Here is a 23,972-nt window from a genome sequence, read left to right as displayed (position 1 = left end):
TAGTGTTTCATGAAGTTAGAGATGGCCTGAGGGGGCTGTGAGGGCTTGAGGGCTTGTGGCCACGCGGACGTCCTGCTTCTGCCCACTTCAGACTTCTCTCAGAGGCCTGAAAATAGGCAGCCTGTATATTCAGGGTGGTGTGAGCACCGGAGGACCCTTTCCTCTCTCCTGTCATCCTGAATCAGCCTTGAACTGGCCTTCGAGGGGAGCTGGAGGGCTGGGCTCAGGCCTCTCTGGAAACATCGAGACCATAGTTTCACATTGTACATCTTGGCACACATCCATAAGGGCAATAGCTCTGGTCGAGGGACATGGCTTGCCTAAGACCCTACTGTGAGTCTGGTCCAGGTCAAGACCTTTGCTCTTCGAGCCTTGCTTCTCAGCAGGTCTGACGAACAGGACAAGTGCAGAGGCCTGGCTGCTGGTGGCTGTGCCCATGCTGTGCTGCCTGGCTTGATGGAGTCTCCAGGCTTCCCTTGTTTACTTACGTTTCACCCCCAGGTCCTGGAATTTGGCTGGCCTGATCTGCACACTCCGGCCCTGGAGAAAATATGCAGTGTCTGCAAGGCCATGGACACCTGGCTCAACGCAGACCCCCACAACGTTGTTGTTCTCCACAACAAGGTCAGCGTGCGGGCTGTGCACGTGTGCTCGTACCTGGGTGTGCACGTGTGCGCGTGCGCACACCTGTCTGGGTGGTTGTGTGAGTGTGCTCCCCTACCTGTTTGCGCTTTCCATTCTAGAACATTATAGATTCTGCCCAACAGTAGACCTCCAACAAATGGGGCAGGGCAGGGCAGGGCAGGGCAGGGCAGCAGCTTATATTCCTGGCAGTGAGGGTGGGCTAGCTTTTCTGGTTTCTCCCCTCCTGCCTCCCTCCCCATTGCTCCTCTTTCTCCAGAACTTCCCTCTTCTCTCCCACCCTTGGCCCCTCGGCTTTGGACAAGAGAGACTGTTTGGAAACGATGACCTTTTGCCTCTTTCAGGGAAACCGAGGCAGGATTGGGGTTGTCATCGCGGCATATATGCACTACAGCAACATTTCCGCCAGGTGAGAGGTCCGCTATCTTCTATCCCGGCTTCTCTTTTCAGGACATTGACTTGAGGACACCCCTCCCCCATCCACATGCCTTCTTGGGGCCAGGGAGAGCTCTCAGATAAAGAAGCAGGGGTGATAAGAGGTACAGGAACCCCCAGAGCTAGAGAAAGTGCCCCAGCTCTGAGGCAACATGAAAACATGTGGCCGCAGGGAAGAGAGCCTAACCCTGTGTGGAGGATATTCGCCAGCATTTTGGGGGCCACGTATCCTCTCTCAGTTGCCTTCTCTTTCCCTGAATGAGCCAGGAAGAGATCAGAAAGATGTTTCATCAGAATCGAACCCAGGGGTCAATCTGGAAGTTATCCTAAGCCGGCAAGGTTTTCTTTTTGCCATTGTGTTTGGGAGAAAGAATAGGAACAAGCCAGTGGAAGGATCCCATCCTGACCCAACACAGGACAGAGACCAAAGGCTCCTTCATCCAGTATGGCTGCCCAGAGGTTGCTATGTCCAGAACCATGTTTTAATGGTGCTTGGAAGGATGCAGAGGGCTCAGCCCGAGGACTGTCCTTGAGGGCTTTAAATACTAAGCAGGTTTGTTAGCAGCATCCATAACTGTGGCTATGAAACTATAGAAGCCAGAAGTGGTATGTGCTCAGGGGGACCTGTGGCTCTAGGGGCCTAGAGGATTGCTGTAGTTTGTGGAGAAGTATGGGTATGAGCAAAGTGTCTGCTGAGTATAGAGTTAGAGAAGGCTTAGGACAGTCAGGGTAACAGACAACATGGCCTTGCTGGCCTTAATGAGAGCTTTGAATTTACTGTAAGCATGATGGGAAGTTATTGGAGTGCAGAATAATCTCTACATGCTCAGAGGATGGGTGTAGTGTTGTGTGGAGAGTGTCAGAAACCAGGCCAGCCTTGTGTCTGCTGAGTGGGCACCCATGGCTGCCAGGCTCTTAATGGGTGTCACCTCATCTAATCCCCTTTAAGCCTCATTTGATAAGGAGAATTAGGTTTTATGAAAAGGATTAGGTCTTAGGAGCAATTGGTAGTAGTCTAGAGATGGGTGCCCAAGTGACTTGACTGAGAGCTACGCCATACAGATTAGAGATGCTTAAGTGTCTTAATTAGAGTTTCTATTGCTGTGAAGAGACATCATGACCACGGCAACTCTTAAAGAGGAAAATGTTTAATTGGACCACTTAAAGTTCAGAAGTTCAGTCCACTATAATCATGGTGGGACATAGTGGCATTCAAGAAGACGTGGTGATGGAGAAGAAGCTGAGAACTCTACATCTTTGATCTGCAGGCAACAGGAAGTAAACTGAGACACTGGGAGGTATCTTGAGCATAGGAGACTACAAAAATCCACCCTCATGGTGATACTCTTCTTCCAACAAAGCCACACTTACCTCAACAAGACCACACCTGCTGATAGTGCCACTCCCTATGAGCTTATGAGAGTCAATTACATTAAATTACACACAGTGCTGCATGGTGGAGGAGCAGTTTGTCTTTCCACAGAAACCAGGGTCTGGGGGCTGTGCAAGTCTAGGGGAGTCTGAGTGTAGTTGGACTTTTTCTGTTCTGCCAGCCAGCTCCCAAATAACCACATGGAGACTTCTTATTAGTTATGCAAGCTTGACCTATAGCTTAGGCTTATTTCTAATTAGCTCTTATAACTTAGATAAACCCGTTTCTATTAATTTACTTTCTGCCTCCTGACTTCATTACCTTTGCTCTTCCCATGCTGCCTTTCTGCTTCCTTCATGTCTGACTGGAGATTCCTTGTGTCTCCACCATTCTTCTTCCAAACGTTCTCTCTGCGCTGAAAATCCTGCCTAGCTTTTATTTAAACCAATCACAGTGAAATAACTTCAAACAGCGTAAAGGAATGTTCTACAACACCTGAGTGACGGGACAAGGGGCCCTCTGGTGTGGGAGTGGGCCTCTCTGATCACCTGCGTCTCTCCACAGTGCTGACCAGGCTCTGGACCGGTTTGCAATGAAGAGATTCTATGAGGATAAGATTGTGCCCATTGGCCAGCCATCCCAGAGGAGGTGAGTGCCTGGATTCCAGGCCCAGGGTGTGCTCTCCCTGTGGTGGATGCTGGCCTTGTGCACTCTCAGGGATGAACATCTGCTTAACTGAGGGTACCCTAAGCACAGGCGTTAAGACTGTAGTGGCATGGGCATGGTGGTGCCCACAGGTTGGGGTATCAGTTAGCTTCTGGGGCCTCTATCAGAGGACAGTCTGTGGTGGCATGGCTCTGGAGGAGCAGATGCTCAGCCTATGTGAGAAGACACATGCTGTCCTTGTCCCTGGAGGCAGGGTGACTTCTGTCTGTGAATGAGTCTACCTGACACTGATGTCCCTAATGCCCGTCCTTGGAGGTTGTAGATAGCACCACAAGGGGGCGCCTTCTCTTGGGAGAATTTATAGTATTCTGCTAAGGGCCCCAGCCACATGTTCTCACTGGAGTGTCTAATAATAGCCCCGACAGGAAACAGGACCAGATGGAGTTATCCATCACCAAAGCTGAGGAACTCTGCTGTATCTGTGGGCACTGGGACATCCAGGCTAACAGAGCAGAGTCTCTCTGCCTGAGGGAGCTGTGGGTCTGTTGAGAGGGACAGGCCTCAAACAAGTGACCATCCAGAAGAGACATGACAGATAGGAAGCGTGAAGACAGGAGAGGGAGACAGAGACAGAGATAGGATACAGAGACAGAGATAGGATACAGAGGGACAGAAATGGAGGGGCGGGGGGGTAGAGTAGAGAGAAGGAAGAGAGACAGAGGGACAGAAGAGAGGGAATAGAGGAGGGGGAAGAAAAAAATAGAAGGGAGGTGCAGGAGAGAAGACCCGAGTTGGGGAGCGCTGCAACATTGAGAGTGAACTGTAGGGAACTGGCTTTTTTCATAACAGCCTGGAGTCTTGGGGGTGGGGGTGGGGGGGTAGGTGCGGGTAGGGAGGTGATTGTGAAGTCCTAATTGGAACAGTGGTGATGACTGGGTCACCCTTCTTCTACAGATGGGAAGCCTGAGAGCAGGGTGGGGACGGGCCAGGGGGCCCGCAGTGAGTGGTGGCTGAGCTAGAATAGTGTGCGGGGCTGGGAACCTGGGGCTATGCCCTGCAGGGGTCCTGTCAAGGTCACCTGGTCACGGGGAGGCTATAGTCACAAGCCCCAGCCTAGGCTGGAGACCTAGAGAGCAGAACCCTGTTGTGGCTGTGAGCTGTGGGCCTGCTTACCTGTCTGTGCCGGCTTAGCCTCGTTCTCGCACCAAGGACAGGGCACTAAATCTGTCCTACAAGGGCGTGTGTGGGCACGTTTCTTGTCAGCAGCTGCATGCTTCCAAATAGAAGATCGCCGCAGAGGCCAACAGGTGTTTCTGGAGGAAGTTCAAACCAGAGCGATGGGCAGGCATGGGGCTGGTTCAAAGTGATGCATGATGGGGAAGGTCTGGGTGAGCAGGGTGAAGGTGGGGTCCCAGCCAAGGCGGGGGTCTGGGTGCAGCAGGCAGGAAGCCTGGAGGCTTCTGTAGATCCTGGGAAATTAGCTATAGATTGCAAGGACCCTTCCTGCCTCTTGTTTTTTGTTTTGTTTTGTTTTTTCGAGACAGGGTTTCTCTGTAGCTTTGGAGCCTGTCCTGGAACTAGCTCTTGTAGACTGGGCTGGTCTCGAACTCACAGAGATCCACCTGCCTCTGCCTCCCAAGTGCCAGGATTAAAGGCATGCGCCACCACCTCCTGGCCTTCCTGCTTCTTCATATTGAGGATCCCCGACATACACCCATATCCCCGCCCCCAACACTTGCTTATCTGGTTTGGGTCTGCTGTCACTACTGGGGACCATTACTGCCTCTGTAGTCGGAAGCCCAGATAAAAGTGCATGACTACTCACCAGGTACCCAGGGGCCCAGTGCCTCCTGCAGTGCAGCCACACTGACTGCCAGCCTCCTAGAAGCCCTCAGCGTTCACAGGAGGAAGCAGTACAAGCCATGGGCCAGTTCCTGGCGTTCTGGCGTGCACACGTGACAACATGGTCTCCGTCACCTTTGACCCTGAAGATTAGAGTCTACTTCCTAATGGGAATGTGGAGCCTTACTCTGTCCCGCTGTGGCTTGGAGAAGGTGGGCTGAACAGTCGCCCCGATGCTGAGCAGCGGAGACCTAGGCTCCTCTAGTCAGAGAGAGAAGTCCAGGGGATTCCTCACATGCCTGCAAGCCGTGAAGTTGTCATGTGACTTTGCGTGTATTATCAGCATCTGCCCCGGCTCCCACGGGCCACTGCATTTGGTGGGTGGGGGCCAGGCCACACCGTGCACACACATGAGAAAGTGCAGCTGTTGGTTTCAGGAATAATGCTCCCTGCCAATCTCCTCTGCCTTCTTGTCAGCGTTCCCTGTGGGGAACGCTGTGAGGCAGCTGGAGAGGGAAGAGCAAGGATTGAGCAGGAGGGGCTTTGCCTGTAGCTCACCCATTCATTGTCACCCGCCCTCGGACTCATTGTCCCCAGAACACAGACACATCCTGTTGGCCTGGTCAGGAGATCTGATGGGAACCTGCCATTCCAGGTTTCCGGTTTGAGTAACGGGCCAGGGGGGCTGGGCAGGGCCCTGAATAGGAGCTGGCATTGCCCATCAGATTATCTTGCTAGGGGAGGCTGACGTGGCCCCACCCAGGCTCAGGGACTGGGCCTGGAGGAGGGCCAAGGGATTGGGGGGAGGGTGTTGTACTGGTGTCATAGTTGGAGTCTCACCCTCCTATGGAGCCATTGGCTCTTTAGAGTCCCGGGCTGCGTTTGATTGGTTTGTCTCATTCAACCTGGTTCTCTAGGGAATCAGATAGGGGGAAACATCAACCACCATCACCAGAGGACTGGTTCAGGAGATGCTTCCGGGTCCAGGCTTCTCTCCTCTCTCCCATCCCTGTTTTGTGTGATTTTGCTGTGTGTTCCAACTCCTTCAGGACCTGATTTTTCCTCTCTGTCTGGAAAGAAAGGGGATGGCTTGGTCCTTCCGTTCTGCCAGCGAGATCTTTATTAAAAGAACTGGAGATCGCTGGGGCTGGTGGTGTAGCTTCATGTATTGAGTGCTTAGCATGCAGGAGACCCCTGCTCCCCTGCCCCAGAAACATAAACAAACCCCCCAAAGAAGCAAACTAAAAACCCACTACAAATCAGCCTGGAGACAGGATGCTTATTGGAAGTTAATTATCTCAGATCCCAAGTAAAGAACTTAATATAGAAAACTCCATACATTCAGCAGGACGTAAAATAAGCAATGTAGCCAGCTGGTGCTCATGTACGCCTTTAATCTCAGCACTCAGGAGGCAGAGGCAGGCGGATCTCTGTGAGTTTGAGGCCAGATTGGTTACAAGAGCTAGTTCCAGGACAGGCGCCAAAGCTACACAGAGAAACCATGTCTCGAAAAGCAAAACAAAGCAAAAAACAAAAAAATAAGTACTGTAATATTATTAAGCATTTGCTGTTTACTGTGTGGCTGGGTGTGTGTGGCAGAACCAGGGCCTAGCGTAAGTTTGAAGTGAGAATAGCCATAAGCTGGGCTTGACCCAGTCAGGCTCTTAGGGGTGTTTGGTTATGCAGCTTGCTTATGCAGTTGTTGATGGGAATTGAACTCACAACCTTTGGAAGGGCAGACAATGCTCTTAAACACTAAGCCATCTTTCCAGTCCCTCTTGCTTATGCAGTTGTAAACTGAGAAAATGTCTCTGCCAGGGATGATGGTGGGTTGGGTGTGAGGAAGGAAGGAGATGCTCATGTTTACCACCAGGGGGTGCTAGAGAATGCCAAGTGGGCTGTAGGCACAGCAAGTTTTCGGGTTTTGTTTTTCTCCCTGGGTCCCTGCAAGTCTGTAGGACTGCACTGGCTAGGAAAACTCAGCTGCTACGTGGCCTGAGTGGGTGCATGTGTCATGAGGGTGAGGGTAGATGGAAGCCTAGGGTGGTGTTCTTGAAGAAAGAGTGAACGGATAGGATACATAAATGTGTGGATGAGTGAATGGGTGGGTGAATGGATTGGGGATTGGTGGGTGGATGTGTAGATTGGTGAGTGGGTGTGTAGGTGGGTGAGTGGGTGGCTGGGTAGATGAATGGGCACGTGAATGGATAGGTGAGTGGGTGGCTGGGTAAATAGATGTTGTGGATTGGTGGGTGGGTGGATAGATAGGCAAGTGGGTGGGTAGGTGGGTGGGTAGATGGATAGGTGGATGGATGGGTGGGTGGGTAGATGGATGGGTGAATGGATGGGTAGGTGGGTGTGTAGATGGATGGGTGGATAGATGGGTAGGTGGGTAGATGAATGGGTGGGTGGGTGGATGGATAGGAGGGTGGCTGGGTGGGTGGCTGGGTAGATGGATGGGTGGATGGATGGGTCGCTGAGTGTGTGGCTAGATGGGTGGCTGAGTGTGTGGCTGGGTGGTTGGGTGGATAGAGGACTCCCCAGGCCCTTCCCTGATGCTACCCTGTCCCTTTACAGGTATGTGCACTACTTCAGCGGCCTCCTCTCTGGCTCCATCAAAATGAACAACAAGCCCTTGTTCCTGCACCATGTGATAATGCATGGCATCCCCAATTTTGAGTCTAAAGGAGGTACCTGTCCCATCCCTTCCCTCCAGCCTCTATTTCCTTCTCGGTAGCCTAGGGTGGTAAGCCGTATGTTATGCTGTGGTGTCATCTAGACTTATGTGGGGCTCTTGGCAGAACTCCTCAACCTCAACGTGGGGTTGACTCCTGACCATGCCTAGTGGCAGAAGACACTGGGCGAGGCAGTTTTTGTCTACTTACAATACCTTAGAAACGAAGTTAGTCTTTCTCCCCGTTCTTGCTGCCTTCTTTTTCTCTTCCTCTTTCCCTCCTCTCCCTTCCCTAGGTCTCTCATCTCCTCAACCGTTTCTACTTCTTAGCTTACACCTCCCCTTCTCTGATAGGGTGCCGGCCATTTCTGCGCATTTACCAAGCCATGCAACCTGTGTATACATCTGGCATTTAGTAAGTAGTCTGTGTGAGGGAGGGTAGGGGTGGGGCAGGAGGAAGGGAGAAGGGAGCCTGCTTCCTCAGCAAACTCACTCCTTCATTGCCTCTCTCCCTCAGCAACATCCCCGGAGACAGCCAGGCCAGCATCTGTATCACCATTGAACCAGGTCTGCTCCTGAAGGGAGACATCTTGGTGAGCTCCACCCTCCTCCTCAAGTGTCCCTTCTCTTGTCCTGCTCCCACTCTGCCCTGGGAACATGGGATGTGCAGCGTCCCCCCGGGGAGTTACTGAGTTTTGAACTGTGGGCTCCCGTATGCTATCCCAGTCTCAGTAGTCTTAGTCTACCTTCCTCCCTCAGAGTGGACATTCATTTCCTAGCTTCATCGTTTGCTCTGGGGCAGCCTCAGGGAACTGCCACTCAGTGTGCTCTGTGGCCTTCTAGCTCCAGACGGGTGACAAGACACCCCCAATTCTAAACTCAGACCGGCTTGCTGTAGTTTAAGCCCATGGTTCCTTCTCCATACCTTCCTGTATACAGGAACATCTGGAGGGGACATTCCCTACAATTCCAGACTGTTCCAGACAATAAGGGAATTGTCCCTACAATTCCTCTTATTCTGTTCTGGAAGTTTCTCAAAGAGTTTTGAGATCTTGTTTAGTATTGGTGACCTCTCTCTCTTGAGTTTGGGGTGAGCCTTGGGACTCAGTTAGTGGAGTTAGGAGAACCCCGGTGGCCTGACCTTTCACTCTTTGCCCCCACTCCCACCCCACACAGCTGAAGTGTTATCACAAGAAGTTCCGGAGCCCGGCTCGTGACGTCATCTTCCGGGTGCAGTTCCACACCTGCGCCATCCATGACTTGGGGGTTGTTTTTGGGAAGGAAGACCTGGATGAAGCCTTCAAAGGTGGGCTCCCTGATGGGGCAAGATGGGGCTCCTGTCGCAGGGGAGGAGTCCAGTGTGGAATGCTGTGGTGGATGCAGGGGCCGTCTCTCCTGAGCCACATGGTTTGTCAAGTCTCAGGGGATTCTTGATGTCAGTTCGAGAAAACTGAGGGAGAATCATGGCGGGACTGGGGTGGTCTTGGCGTTTGTGTTGTAAAAGAGATCAAGATCACTTCCTCTCAGTCCACCCCTGCACCTCAACAACCCCTGGGCTGTTTGGAGACCCCCACCCTTCTCCAGTGATTGCTCTAGATTGTCTCCATCTTGTCCTGCTCCCTTGCTCCATGTGACCGATGGGAGTTAGAGTTCCAGCGTTCACAGTATCTTAATATTGGGCTCGGTATTAAGTGCTGGAGTCAAAGAGAAACATGATGTGGTCTCTGTTCGGTAAAGCTAAAAAATCTTGAGGAGGCAGCTGTGGCAGAAAACAAGCATCAGAAGGGTGCATGTAGGGATGGTGGTAATAAGGAGGAAGAAGTGTGGTCAGGGAGGCCAGGGTCTTCTATTCACTTAAGACTCTGCCTAAATCACCTTCAGGACTGGAGTGCATGTGTGTGCGTGTGTGTGTGTGTGTGTGTGTGTGTGTGTATTCCATATTAATGTCTCTATTCATGCATACATCCATCTGCACATTTCTTCCATTAACCCTACCTATTAACACACCATCTTTTGTCCATCCACCTGCACTTTTGTGGTGCTATCTACACATTGGTCTGTCTGCCCATTCATCTCTCCATCCATCCATCCATCCACACAGTTACTCACCTCACCTGCTAATGCATGTGTGCATCCATCCACACATACATTTGTAGGCGGAGACTGCTCGTTCATTTCCTGGCTGCCCAGACCTGAAATAATCACACAGAAACTTTATTAATTACAACACTGCTGGGCCAATGACTTAAACATATTCCTGGCTGACTCTTATATCTTAAATTAACCCATTCCTATTATTTTATATTTACCATGATGCTTATGGTTTACTGGTAAGGTTCTGGGGCGTCTATCTTCTTTGGCAGCTACATGTGTCTCCTTGACTCCAGCTACTCTATATCTACACCTCTGTTCAGATTTTCTGCCTGGCTTTACTCTGTTAAGCCATTGACTGAAAGAAGCTTTTTAATTAACCAATGGCAATAAAACATAGTCACAGCATACAGAGGGGAATCCCACATCATACATTCACTATCCACCCATTAGTACACTCACCTGTCCACCCACCTACACACTCATCCATTAAGCAAACATGGTCTAGATCATGGAGATACAAAATCAAAGCCTCTGAGAGTCCACAGTCTCATGGGAGGTACACAAACAATTACGAATTGGTGTGAATAGAGATGAACACACGCATAGCATGGTGATATCCCACAGAACAGATGTGATCTTTGTTGGGACCTCTTCCTACAGGTAATGGGTGGTGACCTCCAACAGCCTAGAATCAGGCAGAAAGCCTGGAGGAGCCAGCTCATGGAGGGGTGGTTCTCCTGTGTACTCTGACACACGTGGTGGGAAAGGATGTTATATGAGAGCTCTCTTTGCATCCGAGACAGGAGGAGCAGCATGCTATGAGTTTCAGGACAGATTGTAATCAGTCTTGAGGTGAGAGGAAGGTGGAGCTGGCAAAGTAAAGAAGAGGTTGAGGAGACACAGAGAGAAGGGGATCCCAGTTCCCTCTTGCATGGCGCAAGTGTTGCACTTATCTAATTATTCTTTATCAATAAAAAAATCGGGAGTCAGATATCAGGGTAAGAACCTGAATGATCAGAGCAGTGGCGGAGAAGCAACCATTGACCTCCTGTCTCTTCTGTTCCTCCATCCAAAAGAACTGAGATCCTCTTTAAATCCTGCCCTATTACTTCCTATCTCTCTGTCTGTCCTGAGTCTAACAAAACCTCTATGATTAATTTTGGTCAACTAGCAGCTAGCTCTGCCCCCTGATTCACAGCAAACTTTATTGTTAAGATGTAATCAAAATATCACACATTTCCCTCTTTTGTCTTAATTAAAAGAGAAGGTTTTAATTCGAACATAGTAAGACTATGTACAATAAGAACAATTACCAGGGAAGAATTACATTCATAATGTCCAGTCCATTTGCATTTGGCAAATTCAGAGAAAATGCTCTGTTATCTATTCTATCTTGGTGAGTCCAAAGTTAGGTACCTAATTCACTGTCTATCCTAACTTATATTACCAACCCCAAACTATCCTTTTATGTCTCTCAACCTGATACACTTTATATATCTTTTATGAGTTTCTTTTCTGAATTTGGTAACAATGAAAACTATACTATCTAGCCTTCAATTCCATCAGAGACCCAAGAAGGATATAGTATTACTTGTGTAAACAGAAAGTGCAGAACAGACAACTTCCAAAACCATAGAAATGACAGAAACAGCTGGCTGCCTGAACATTCACCCAAGGTTCTTCTGCAACTCTGGGGCATCCATCTTCAGCCTACAGGCCTAGAATATCTGACAGACATTTCTGTGAAGCAGGAATTTTGAATCACTGTTCCACTTTGTCTTGGCAAAGTTTGTTAGTCACTTCCTTTTGTGTCCTGCTTGTCCAATTAGGACAGCAAACTGTCAGCAGTCAAGGCAAGGGCATTTTCTTGCCCAGTGGCTAACTTTTGCTGCAAAGAAAGCAAACTCCATATGGAGTTTCTTCAATGTCCATCATCTTCTCTGAAGTATATTGGTGCTGCCAGGAGCAGACATGTCCCATTGTCATAAAAAATCTTATATTATTAAAACATGCCCTGTTCTGTAGGTTTCTGAAGTGTTTGAAGTCCACCTGTTTGACCTTGAAAACATACCTAAGATGACCACAAATTTGATTGTAATAAGTGACTAACTGCTAACATGCATTTCTTTATTATCCTAAGTAGTTTGTAATAATAACTTTCAATGACTAGAAATGTACATTACTCTGGTAAATGAGCTGCATAGGTACAATACCTTAAACAAGAGTAGAAACGTGTGTACAGTAGGTTCTAACAAAAATAACCTTAAATTTGTATCAATATACAAAACTCCACATCAATGTAAAATATTTAAGACTAGTAGTTGCTTTTTTGGTTTAAAAGTAGATTCAATAATCTACCCTTTTATCCTATCATTTCAATAGTCTCTCTTTTTGTTTTCAGAACAAGATCTCTGGTCTAATCTCCTTTGTTCAGCTTTTTTTCTTGACCATTACCGATAACAACTAGTAACCAACCCCTCTAAATGGTGATAAATATCCATAATCCACTGAATGACTAAAAATTATCTACCCCACCTCTTGGGAATGTGGGCATTATGTTCTCTAGATTTCTTCTTGTTTTCTGGGTTGGGGGGGCAACAGCATCTCTAGGGGACCCTGAGAAAATTGAGATAATGGTCAAGTCTGGGAGATCTAGCTGTACCATTTGTTGCCAGTCTCTGTGTAATGGGAAAGTGTAGGGCTGGCCTATCTGAAATCCTGGCTGGAGTGGTGCTTAAGGCTGAACCATCTCAACTAGCCATCTTGAAATTGTCATGAGCAGTTTGTATCCAAAGCTTATCTTTGGGTGGTGTTTGTCAGCTTAGTGGTGTCACCCATCCATGTGGAATTGTTGTTGTGGGGTCCCATCATCCTTTTAGAGACTTCAGAGGTCACTGTTAGGAATGGCCATGGTTCATTGCTGAAAACTTAAACATTTTATGTGTCGTATGCAGCAGATCTTGGAAAGGTTAAAGGACTATTTGTTAAGTACATCCAGAGTATACAAACTTAATTCCTAGTTACCTAATAGAGACTCAAACCTGAAATCATGTACAGAAAGCTAGATGAAGCCTTTTTCTAGAATTAGTTGGTACTTGATAAGATCATTAATATCATGACAGAAATGTTTTTAAAAATATATTAATCTTACAAACTTGAAGATAATATTTATGCCTTAAGAAAAACTTTCAAAAGTCAAAATAAAACCAAAGGATTATGAGATTAGTGATAATAGAATAGTTCCTTAAATTTGTTTTTTCTTCTGTCCTATACCAGGTAGCTCTCCTGACATGAGACAGAGATTTTAGATTTTCCTTTAAGAAGCACGCTTGGGTTTAGAGAAGGAGAGAGCCATTCCAATTCCAAAGCCAGCTTTAATTTTTAATTGTACTGGGACTACAAGAAGATCATTTATCTTAGATGTCTGTAGAGAACAGCAGAAACAAACATTTGGGAAGATTTATGAAATTTTATCCTGTTGGAAATGTGATATACCATTAGGCCAATTTACTCTTCTTGAGACATTTTCTCTGGATGATTCGCCCTTTTTCTTCAGATGTCTGCCTTGTCCAGTGGTCTTCAGATTCCTTAATTGGATGCCTTCATTCTCCTGGAAAGGCAAAAACAAAACCCTGCCCCAACCCTAACTTTGGGAATTTTCCTTTTTGGCAGGTTATATCTGATAAAATGAAAAGCATTTGTTAGTCTTATACATTAGTTTAGATTGAATGGCCACTGTAATTGATGAACTATCACCTCTTTTCATCAAGAGGTCTCTCCTGTTTGAATCTAATCTTTATCCATTTTGATGGTATTTATAATTTTTCTTCTCCAGTGGAAACAAAAGAAAACCTCTTCCCCAGTGTAACACATGTCCTGGCTTCCATTCTGAGGTCAATTCATCCTTGAAGTACACAGGCTGATTTAATTCAGCAGTTTTTTTTCTCTCGTCCAATGTCTCACCACAGCTGTCATTACTTTCTCACTGGCATTTAAGAAATTTAAAATTAATAAAGCATTGCACAATCTATCTCTGGGGGTCTTTATTACCCCCTTTCTATTTATTGAGCATAGCTTTTAGAGTGCAATGAGATCTTTCTATAACTGCTTGCTCTGTAGGATTGTGTGGTAAACCTATAATATGCTTTGTGTTGTGATATACAGAAAAGTCATTTCATTTGCCTAGAGACCTATGCTGGATCATTGTCAGTCTTAATTTGTACAGGTATCCCCATAATGGCCATACTGTCTAAGAAATGTATAATTCTGGAATTATATATGGAGTCTTTTCAGAACTCAAAGCAGTTGCGTATTGAAATACTAACTGTGTAGCTATAGTATGGTGTACATATTTTTTTATTTTTCAAACTCTACAAAATGAAACACATCCATTGTCAAATTTCATTTCTTTGGGTTACTTCCTGCAGGTAGTGGAGTTTGGTTATACAAAGAACAAGTAGGACATTTCCTTATAATTTCCTTGACTTGTTACCAAGTGATAGAAAAAGCAGTCATGGAGAACCACTGAGAATTGACAGACCTACAAACAGAAACATAGCCACAGTATCTGTCCTAGTTAGGGTAACTAGTGCTGTCACCAAACATCATGACCAAGGCAAGTTGGGGAGGAAAGGGTTTATTTGGCTTACACTCTCACATCACTGTTCATCATGGAAGGAAGTCAAGACAAGAACTCCAAAAGGGCAGGAAATTAGAGGCAGGAGCTGATGCAGAGGCCATGGAGGAGTGATGCTTACTGACTTGTTCCCCATGGCTTGCTCAGCCTGCTTTTTTTTCTTTCTTTCTTTTTTTTATAGAACCCAGGACAATCTTCTCAGGGGTGGTATCGCTCACAATGGGCTGGGCCCTTCCCCATCAATCACTATTCGAAAAATTCCCTATGGGCTTGTCTACAGTCTGGTCTTACGGAGGCATTTTCTCAAAGGAGGCTCCCTCCTGTCCCTCTTTTCTAGCTTGTGTCAAGTTTTGGCATAAAACTAGCCAGCACAATGTTGGAGGGAATCAGTGGAATAAATAACAGCCTACCCAGATTTAAGAAGAAAGGAGGATGAGTGTGGAAGAATATGTCTGTAAACCTAGTGCTCAGGAGGCTGAGGCAGGAGAATTTTGAATTCAAACCTAGCCTGATCCTGTAGGAAAAAAAGAGGGAGTAACAGGAGACAAATAATTCACCTTCATAGCAGCCAGGCAAGCAGGCTTTACTTAGAGCTGATTTCTGGAAATAGTGCCGCAAATACTGCCTGTGACTTAGAGCCTTGAAGGGGGACTAATGTGTAGTCAGAACTGAAAGGGTTGTGCTTGCCTCATGAAGTGGAACCCTGGTGAGGCTGTGGCCTGCAGTTCCAGACGTGTGACTGGGCTGGGTCTGTCAGCACCTTAGTTGGTCGTGTGCTGGCCTAGTGTGCTTGTGAAGCCCTAGGCTTGATCCCCTGTACCTATGATTTCAACACTCAAGAGTTGGAGGGCAAAAGGTTGAAGTGACATAGTGAGTTTGGGGCCAGCCTGGACGACGTGAGAACCTGTCTCAAAATATTTTTTTCTCTATACACATGCAGTTTCCTCTGTGTTAAAAGGTAAATGTATTGTATTATTAACCATGTATACACACATGGTTGAATTCTTTTCTATAAGAAACCTTTCTCTTTAGGAATCTGGGACCCATTTTCTCCTTTCTTTCTCTTTTAGATGATCGATTTCCTGATTACGGCAAAGTGGAGTTTGTATTTTCCTATGGGCCAGAGAAAATTCAAGGTACAGATGACGTTCTAGCCCTTTCCCTGCATCCTTGCCTGTGCCCACCTCACTCTCAGCATCCTCCCACTGGTTAGCTCTACAAGCACAATGGTACTTTAGAGGTGGGTCAAGGTACAGGACCAGGACATCAGAGTGGACTTCCAGCTAAACCTGATCCAGCTCCTTAACTTCAATATAACAAAAATAAATGCAGACAGTGAGGCGCTGAGTTGACAAAATTGTTCTGGTCCCTGTAGGTCACCATCTTGTTATATTCAGAGACTGAGGGCCTTGGCAGATGGAAGGGACAACCAGAGCACATTCCGAGGTGTTGGGTGGATTGTGGGTATTTATGAACCAAAGTGGTTCAACCTGAAGGCCAGTTTAATAATAACCTTTCTTCCTCTTGACTCTAAATATGGAGACCAGTTGCTCTTCATCTTATTTGAGAACAGAATGGGAGGAGATGAAGTTAGGTTACAGGCAGAGAGACCCTGAGTAGACTAAAGAAAGGACTATCAGGCCAGGACGATAGGCCACCATGGATGACCTGGCTATTGACCGTATTGACTCTGAGGTTGCAAAAGAGACTGACCTGTTCTTATGACTGTCTCTATGGAATAGGGAGCATCTTAAGTGGAGTCAGGGGCACACCTGCAATGACCTTTTCCAGGCTGTGTCCTCTCAATGTCCTGCCTGTGATTTCCCTACTGTCCCCTCTTACAGGTGGTCCAGGACAAGCCTGTCCCCTATCCCTTTTCCAGTCTTCAGAGCCGACCCTTGCTCCTGCTCCAGGGCTATAGATGTTATAGGAGCAGCCACCCAGTGGGTGCAGACATGCTCTCTCTAGGGTGTGTGTGTGTGTGTGGGGGGTTCTTTCTTTATCAGTGTCTGTCCTGTCTTGATTTGTCCCTATGACCTGGCCCCAAACTCCTGGATTCTTCAAGTAACCCAAGTCATTGTCCCACCCTAGACATTGAAGACAGCAAATATGTAGCGGGCGTGGTCGATCGATAGAATAAACAGACCAATACTATATAAAAGATTTAGCTTTTAATAAAAAAGGGGAAGGGGAAAACTTACAAGACCCAGGATCCCAAGAACACCAATGGAACCGGAAAACCGAAGGGGCCGGGGGCAAGGCACTTCGATCTTTTATAGCCTGAATGGCCACACCTTAGGCCGAATGTGATTGGCTGAGATTCCCCATCACAAATGGTTCCTCAGGGATGGCCCATAGGGGATCTCACTGGTCTTTCGCTTCACTAGATGCTCATCTCTTCCCCTCTGTCCCCTCTGTCCCCTGCTGGCTCCCCACAGGTATGGAACACCTGGAGAATGGGCCTAGTGTATCTGTAGACTATAACACCTCAGACCCCCTCATCCGATGGGATTCCTACGACAACTTCAATGGACATCGTGAGGATGGCATGGAGGGTAGGTGACCCACGAGTGCCAGGCTCTCACCAAACTGGGCAGCCCTGGCCTGTGGAACCTTGGTTCTCTGGGTTTTTGTAGAAGGGGCGGCTGTAAGTGCAACTGATAGTACCTGTTCCGTCTCTTTGGAACCTGCCCTTGGGTGTCTCCATGTTGCCTCTGTATTTGTAGAGGTCAGAGCACGGATATGTAGATGAAGTATTTGGGGATCTAATAGTTTACATAAGAATCCAGCAAAAACATCTGAGAACTCAATGTGGTGTTCCAAGATGGAAGAGGGGGAAAAAAAGCTACAGAGTGGGTACCGTGCCTTCTTAACATGCCTGAAAATACAACGTATTTCCTGCTCAGCTGCAGTCAGGTGTGCCCTGGAGAGTTCCGTGGCCAGTCCATTGGTTTGTTTGGCTCTTGGAATACGTAGGAGGTTGAGGGGCAGAATCTCTGAAAACGAGCTCGCTAGATTGAGCACCAAGCCTTACAATGCCACCTTGGGTTTGTTTGGCCCTTGGCTTGTTTTCTGATTCAGCCACAGGATGGCCAAATGTTCGAGCAGGTTGGAGGGGCCCCTGCATCTGTCTTCAGAATTGGGGTAACTGAGATCTTCTGAGAGGTGGGACCATGACTTGCTCCTCAGACCCAGGCTGTGCCCTCTCTAGGACACCAGCGACAACCTCTCTCCACACCAAAGCCAGCTGGGGCTTGCTCTGGTGATGGAGTGGTCCTGAGGAGGGAGAACATGGCCTGGGACTCTCACCTGTTTCCCTCTGCTCCGGTCTCCTCTGTTGCCTGTGCCCAGGCATCCTGTAGGGCTCTGACCTGGAAGTCATGATGCAACCATCAGCAGATGTCAGACAGACTGGAGGAGGAAGGCTAGATTAGAATTCAGGGTTTCCACGGGAGTGCATTTATGCGTGGCACCGCCAGGTTGGTGGCTTGCCCTTGTGCCCTCTCAGGGGGCCTTCTTCTCCCACTCTGATCCTTGTCCCCCACACCAGTTCCCATCTTCCGAGTGGCTGAGGGGCCTGGGCGGGTGGGGTGGAACAGAGGATGGAATGAATTGTCTCCACAGCTGCCGCCGTCAGCCTCCTTGTTTCCCGTGTTGGGGAAGTTTGCATTTTTAACAAGAACACTTGGCAATTTGAAGGAATTTTTAATGCCTCGCCATTTCTCCCCGGTACAGAGTCGATGCGGCGATAAATGTAAAAATATTTCGTGAGCGCTAACGTGCCAAGAGAATCAAAGGTAGAATAATTAAGGGCTGGAAGGATGGATGGAGCCAGCGTGAGGGAAGGAAGAGGAACAGAGGGCTAGGGTCTGAAGGGAATCTGGAGTAGCAGGTTCAAAGGACAGGCAGGACAGACAAGGGAGATCCTGACTGGCTCTGCACCCTCACCCCATGATGTACTTCCCCAGCAGGGGGATGGAGCTGGCAGGACCTTGGGCCAGTAACAAGGTCAGCTGGTCCTATCAGGACAGAGGGGCCACTATATACAGGCAGAGAAGCTGGCCCTTTGCCCACAGAGGGACAGATTAGGGTTTTTCTGTCCCCTTCCCTGCCTGGCCTAACAGCCTAGGGTGGAACAGTTGCCAGGAAATAGCTGCCCTGTGCTCTGACTGTGCGTGCGAGTCTTGCGGCCTGCCCCTCGGCTGCATTCCCACTGGGCTTGGAGACCGCTGAGGCTAGCCCAAAGCTTGAGCATGGATTGTGTTCCAGTCCTGTCCTCGTCTGGAGGCCTTTCTGTGGAAGGCTCTCTATCCTGGGACCCAGAGGGTAAAGGACTCGTGAGTGTGTGTGTGTGTGTGTGTGTGTGTGTGTGTGTGTGTGTGTGTGTGTAATGGTTAAGAGGAGGAAACAGGGGACTGCTTATGCTTAGACTGCTTGTCACCTTGGTTGTGGGGAAGGAGGAGGAGGCAATGAGGGAAGGCAGGAAAGAGATGGAAGCCCATATTGGAAATAGGCTCTGTCCAGGGACAATCGCCAGAGAGAGAACTATCTGCCATCTCAGGGACTTCTTCCTGGGGATCTGTGGTCCTAGTTGTCTTGGGTAACCATTCGAAGGCCCCACAGGTGGGCCCTAATTGACAGAAATTTATTCTCATGGTTCTGGATTTTGAGACCAGGGCTGGTGCCCCTGAGGCCTATCGTCTCAGCGTGTAGACTCTGTCATTGCCCTGTGTCCACATGTGTCCCCCTTTGTGTGTCTGTATCCTGATCTTCTCTTTATGCGGGGACCATAGGTTTGCTGGAGCAGGACCCGCCTCAGTGGTTTTCTTTTGCCATAACCGATTCTTTCTTCAGCCACTGCACTGTGAAGACTGTGGCCCAGAGGGGATGGCTCAGCCCATCATGTGTAGGATGGAGCTTTTCGTGTTTCATGCAGCTGGACATCCGGGCTCAGCTTTCTGAGTACGGAGAACTGAGAATCCTGGGTTGTGGTGGAGAGCTGTCTGGCCCCTGCTGCCCCCTCCTCCTCAAAGCTGCCTCCACCTCCCTCTGGGTTGGTGTGGAGCCAGTCAGCTTGGCCCTGGCTCACACCACAGTTTGAGCATCCAGGAGTCCCATTAGCTCTTTGGCCCGAGTTCTGAGCCCCCATGCCCAGGTCCCAGCACCTCTTGGGTGGGGAGTAGGGCTTTGTTTTTGTCTATGCTGCACAGAGCAGTGTCCAAATTCTTCCATAGGGTTCCAAGACACCACTTTCTGAAACAAGTTCCAGTAGCAGGGTGGGGTGGCCTCTGCTCCCGAGGAGCTGAGAAGCCAGGAAGCCGAGCTGACCCAGTGCCCTCCACTTGCTGTCCTCTGACTCCTTGGCCATTAGCTAATGGGAGTTAGAACTGGGGACCAGGGCTGGTGCTGGGTAAATGGGAGCATGGAAGCAGCTTCTCAGACTGCAAGCCAGGGTGAAGGGAGAAGGAAATTCATCTCATGCGTAATGGGGGTGGCAAGGATGCTGTTATCTGTCACTTCTGGGCTGTGCTTGTGTGAGGTACCCAGGGTAGGTGGCAAGGGATTTGGCTTGATGCCCACACTTTTAGATTCTTGGAAAACCATATATTTTATCAGGGGAGAGTTCTAATCCTTCTCAGTTTTTCTGTCTCAGCTGAGAACAGTCCCTCATCTACAGTCAGGAGTCCCTGGTAGGAGAGGAGAGGAGAGGAGAGGAGAGGAGAGGAGAGGAGAGGAGAGGAGAGGAGAGGAGAGGAGAGGAGAGGAGAGGAGAGGAGAGGAGAGGAGAAGAGAGATGGGAGGAAGATTGGGGAGGGGAAGACGCCACAAACAAGTAACAAATGAGGAGAAAGACACAGAGGAATGACCCAGAGAGATGGAGAAAGACAACACAGAGAAATGACCCAGAGAGATGGAGAAAGACACAAAGGAATGACCCAGAGAGATGGAGAAAGACACAGAGAAATGACCCAGAGAGATGGAGAGGAAGGATCTGGACCAAGGGTCCTGGACTTTCCTGATGACCCCTTCCTGTGGGTCTTCATTTTTAGTTCATATTGAAATAGGATGTAGGGGGACTAGGGAGTTGGCTCAGTGGTTGAGCATGCTGGCTGCTCTTCCATAAGAGGATGTGAGTTCAATTCTCAGCATCTGAATAGTGGCTCACAGCATCTGTGACTCCAGTTCCAGGGGCCCTGATACTCTCTTCTGATCTCTGAAGGCCCCAGGCACACAGATGGTACATATACACACTTGCAGGCAAAGCACCCATACACAGAAAATAAAATAAAGATTAAAAGAAAAGAAATAGGATGAAGAAGTAGACAGCATTTCTTCTCATTTTGAGCTCAACCAGTGTTTCCTTTGGGGGCCTAAGAGAGGATGAGATGGTCCTGACTCATTTATCTTCTCAACTCTTGAGTTCCAAGGGGAAAGAAATGGCAGAGTGGCTGCATCAGTCAGCATAGGCCAGCAGAAGCTGCAGTAACAAACATCCCCATTCACATGGCTTCCTCCAGTCAAACATACTCCCTGCTCAAGGTATCTGTCCACCGAGGATAGGAATAGGTTTCTGTTCATCCTAGTTTCCCTAGTGAGGGGGGCTTCTTCTAGAAGTGTCTCTCTCATTGATACCACTTGTCTGTAAAACAGGTACCATAACAGGACCTTCCACCTAGGGGTGGTGCTTCAGAGTCAGGGAGGGTCGATGCCAGAAGTTGAGTGTTTGCGAAGTGCTACGTTGGCAGGACTCTGTGTGTGGCAGCCATGCTGGAGTAGATAAGACAAAGATGGGGTTTTATGAGTCCTGCCCTGCCGAGAGGCCCCTGTCCCTTTCCCCTCTTCTCTATGGGAATCATCTACATCTGACCCTCTCTTGGGACTAGGACACTTACCTCCAATGTCTGGAAAGTTACCCTCCCCCAACCTTCAGGTTCCTTATGACTGAGTTAAGGGAACTGGGTTCCTAAAGGGGTGACAGCCATAAAGAATGAGGGTGCTGCTGCTGCTGCTGCTGCTGGCGGTGACTGTGAGAGACCAATAGCACATGCTGGGTGCTGGGTGTTTTTGGTTAACCCCCCAGACTCCATTGGCCGAGCACTGTCTGTCACCTCTAGGCCTAGCTGGAGCCTGTAGGAGGTGATTATAGAGCCACTGGATTTTGTTCACCTCTGCTCTACTCTGCGCTGCCCTGTTCCCATGATGCGAAGGCCAGTTCCATTTCTTCTGGGGTTACTCTGACATAATGGAAGGTCCAAAGTGTTGGTAAATTCAGACGTCAGTTCAGAGTTGGCAGCTCACCTTTGTCAGCCCTTGCCTGGTCATCACTGTGTGTGTGTGTGCACATGTGCGCCCGTGGCAAGTTTGTGTTTGTGTGGTGTGCATGAGCACCTATGTACACATGTTTGTGTGCATATGTGTGTGCTTAAAGGCCATAGAAAGTTTGCTCTTCCTAACATGAACATTTCAAGCTAGAAAGAGAGGAGGTGATGGACATTCTAGAACCTTCTTGCTTGCTGGGCACCATTGGGAGGTTGAGCAAGTCACCTGTAGATTCGGAAGACTGTAGGTTTGTGGCTCTTGAGTCCCTTGTCAGCAGATCTGGAGACTTTTCGGGTAACCTGGTAGCTTCTCTGGCTGTTTCTTAGTCCCCGTGCTTTTCTCCTGGCTCCCTTGGGTAGAGAGACACTGAGATGTGAGCGCTGTGTGGGTATTTGAGAGATGTGGGTATCTGCAGGGACAGTGAAGTGTATAGGCATGAAATGGCCGCTGGGAGGATTCTGGGTTCCTCTTTTATCCCCTTTAAAGAAGAGTCCTCTCCAATATGCTGGACCAATAAGTGGATTCAAATACAAGATTGATGTGACCCCCATGACCCAGCATCTGCCAGACACCTGCCTAGCATTGCTCTCCGTGGGCTGGGGCTGGCTGGCCCTGTCCCGATGCCCTTGGTCCCTCAACTGGCCCGCCCTGCACCGCTGCTGGCAGGCTTGGGCAGCAGTCTGCGTCCGGAGCACGTGGTAAGCTGATCCCTTCCCTGCTGAATGGGTCTTTGGTCTCTCAATCTCTGCCATCGGGAGGAGGTGGAAGGCTGGAGCCACACTCTGAGCAGTGCCAAGCTTGCTGCCAGCAGCCCAGTGCCCAGATGGAGGCTGGGAACAAGGAACATGTTCTCTGTCCCCTCAGGTCCTGCTCCCCTTCCTTTCCTGCCAGACCTGGAGATGAATGTAAGTGACCTGGCCCCAGCCTAGGGTACCATTTCCTCATCCATAACCAAGAAATGGAATTTAAGTTCCTATTGATCACATGCTTTTCTGACCTACTAAATAGGTATCCTATCTATCTTCCCCTCTCCCATTAGCCCCTCTCATCCCCCTTCCCTCTATTCTTCTACCCTCCACTGTTTCCATCCTTTCCTTTCTCATTCCCTCTTCATCCACCCTTCCCTCCTCCATCCTTCCCTCCTGCCCTTCCTCCCTCTCCCCTTTCCCTTTTTCTCTCTCTTCTCCCAGTTCTTAATCAATCAATCAATCAATCACTTACTACAAGTAGCAGGCAATTAGTCCTGGGATTTGCAAAGCCAAGTCTGGGGATGCTTGGGGACAGGAGTAGGGGTGTCACATAAGTTTCCCAGCCATCCTGAACCCACAGCCAAATGGGGAAGGGTCCTGGCCAGGTGATGATGCCTGACTCAGAGCAGCTGGCTTCATGGCACGGGGCTGGGCCCTGGCAATGGATATGGCGTCATTTCTCAGATTTAAAAGTCAGGGACACTGATCAAAGTCTAGAAAGCTGAGGTTAAGAAAAGCACTCAAGGCCAGGTGTGGTAGCTGAGGCAGGAGGAAAACCTTTTTAGAAAAAGAAATTACAAGCAATCACGTCAGCCCGGCTTTCCTGAAGGCTGAGTCTCTTATCTAGCAGATGCTTATTTCGCAGATGCTCGATAGATCTGTGTGAGGTCAGGGTGAATAGGAGGAAGGCGGGGTGGGGATTGAGAGGGGGAGGTACAGATGCTGCGTGTTGCTGAGGGTGAGTTCATGCTTCCTCAGCCACACCTGGGTCCTGTTGCTTACTGCCTCCCTGCTGTTCAAGGTACAGGGCTTTTTCTCTTTACATTTCAGTCTTTCAGAGACCCCTTTTCTAGGGGATTAAGAGCTGAATGGTGTTGCAGCGGAGCAAGCCCTGACCTCTTGACTGGTAGACCGTCTAACAGGGAAACAGCGTAGACATGCCTTAGGATCACACCCACAGTTTTGTTACTGGGCCCTCAGATTTACCTGGGAAGCAGCAACTGTTACCAGCTAGCTCTAGTGACTATTGACCTCCCCAGGAGGCCTTCAGACTGCCTTAGAATCCAGACCCTCAGTGGGGAGGGTGTTCTTTCTAGATTCTGGAGTATGCTTCTCAGCACTGGGGTGTCTGTGCCTGCTTTGGCGATCCTTGGCCTCACTCCCTGCCCTGAATGTTTACCTGGGGTGACACCCGAGGCTGGTGCAGAGGGTCTGCCCTCTGCCTTGCTGGTAAGCAGCTCCCCTGCTGACTGTCCGGCCCTCTTCTGGTACCTGTCCCCCTCAGCAGCTTCGTCAAGGAGCTACCCTCTGTCCCTGGCCTCC

General features: G+C 48.9%; 1 protein-coding gene across 23 annotated transcripts in view; it reads left to right on the top strand.

Annotated features, from left to right (window-relative positions):
- Tns1 (tensin 1) overlaps positions 1-23,972 on the top strand; it is a 223,137-nt gene that overhangs the window by 134,657 nt on the left and 64,508 nt on the right. For all 23 annotated transcript variants that reach the window (XM_087904165.1, XM_087904163.1, XM_087904094.1 and 20 more), the window contains 9 exons: positions 502-624; positions 987-1,051; positions 3,014-3,097; positions 7,535-7,647; positions 7,986-8,046; positions 8,149-8,224; positions 8,808-8,937; positions 15,432-15,497; positions 16,800-16,916. In XM_087904165.1, coding sequence (XP_087760291.1) covers positions 502-624; positions 987-1,051; positions 3,014-3,097; positions 7,535-7,647; positions 7,986-8,046; positions 8,149-8,224; positions 8,808-8,937; positions 15,432-15,497; positions 16,800-16,916 — 835 coding nt within the window. The remainder of the gene's footprint in view (positions 1-501; positions 625-986; positions 1,052-3,013; positions 3,098-7,534; positions 7,648-7,985; positions 8,047-8,148; positions 8,225-8,807; positions 8,938-15,431; positions 15,498-16,799; positions 16,917-23,972) is intronic.

This window comes from Myodes glareolus, chromosome 1 (assembly GCF_982192425.1).
Source record: "Myodes glareolus chromosome 1, mMyoGla1.1, whole genome shotgun sequence".
Taxonomy (NCBI): Eukaryota; Metazoa; Chordata; class Mammalia; order Rodentia; family Cricetidae; genus Myodes; species Myodes glareolus.
Note: the sequence above shows the minus strand (reverse complement) of the source record. Positions and strands in the feature narration are given on the sequence as shown.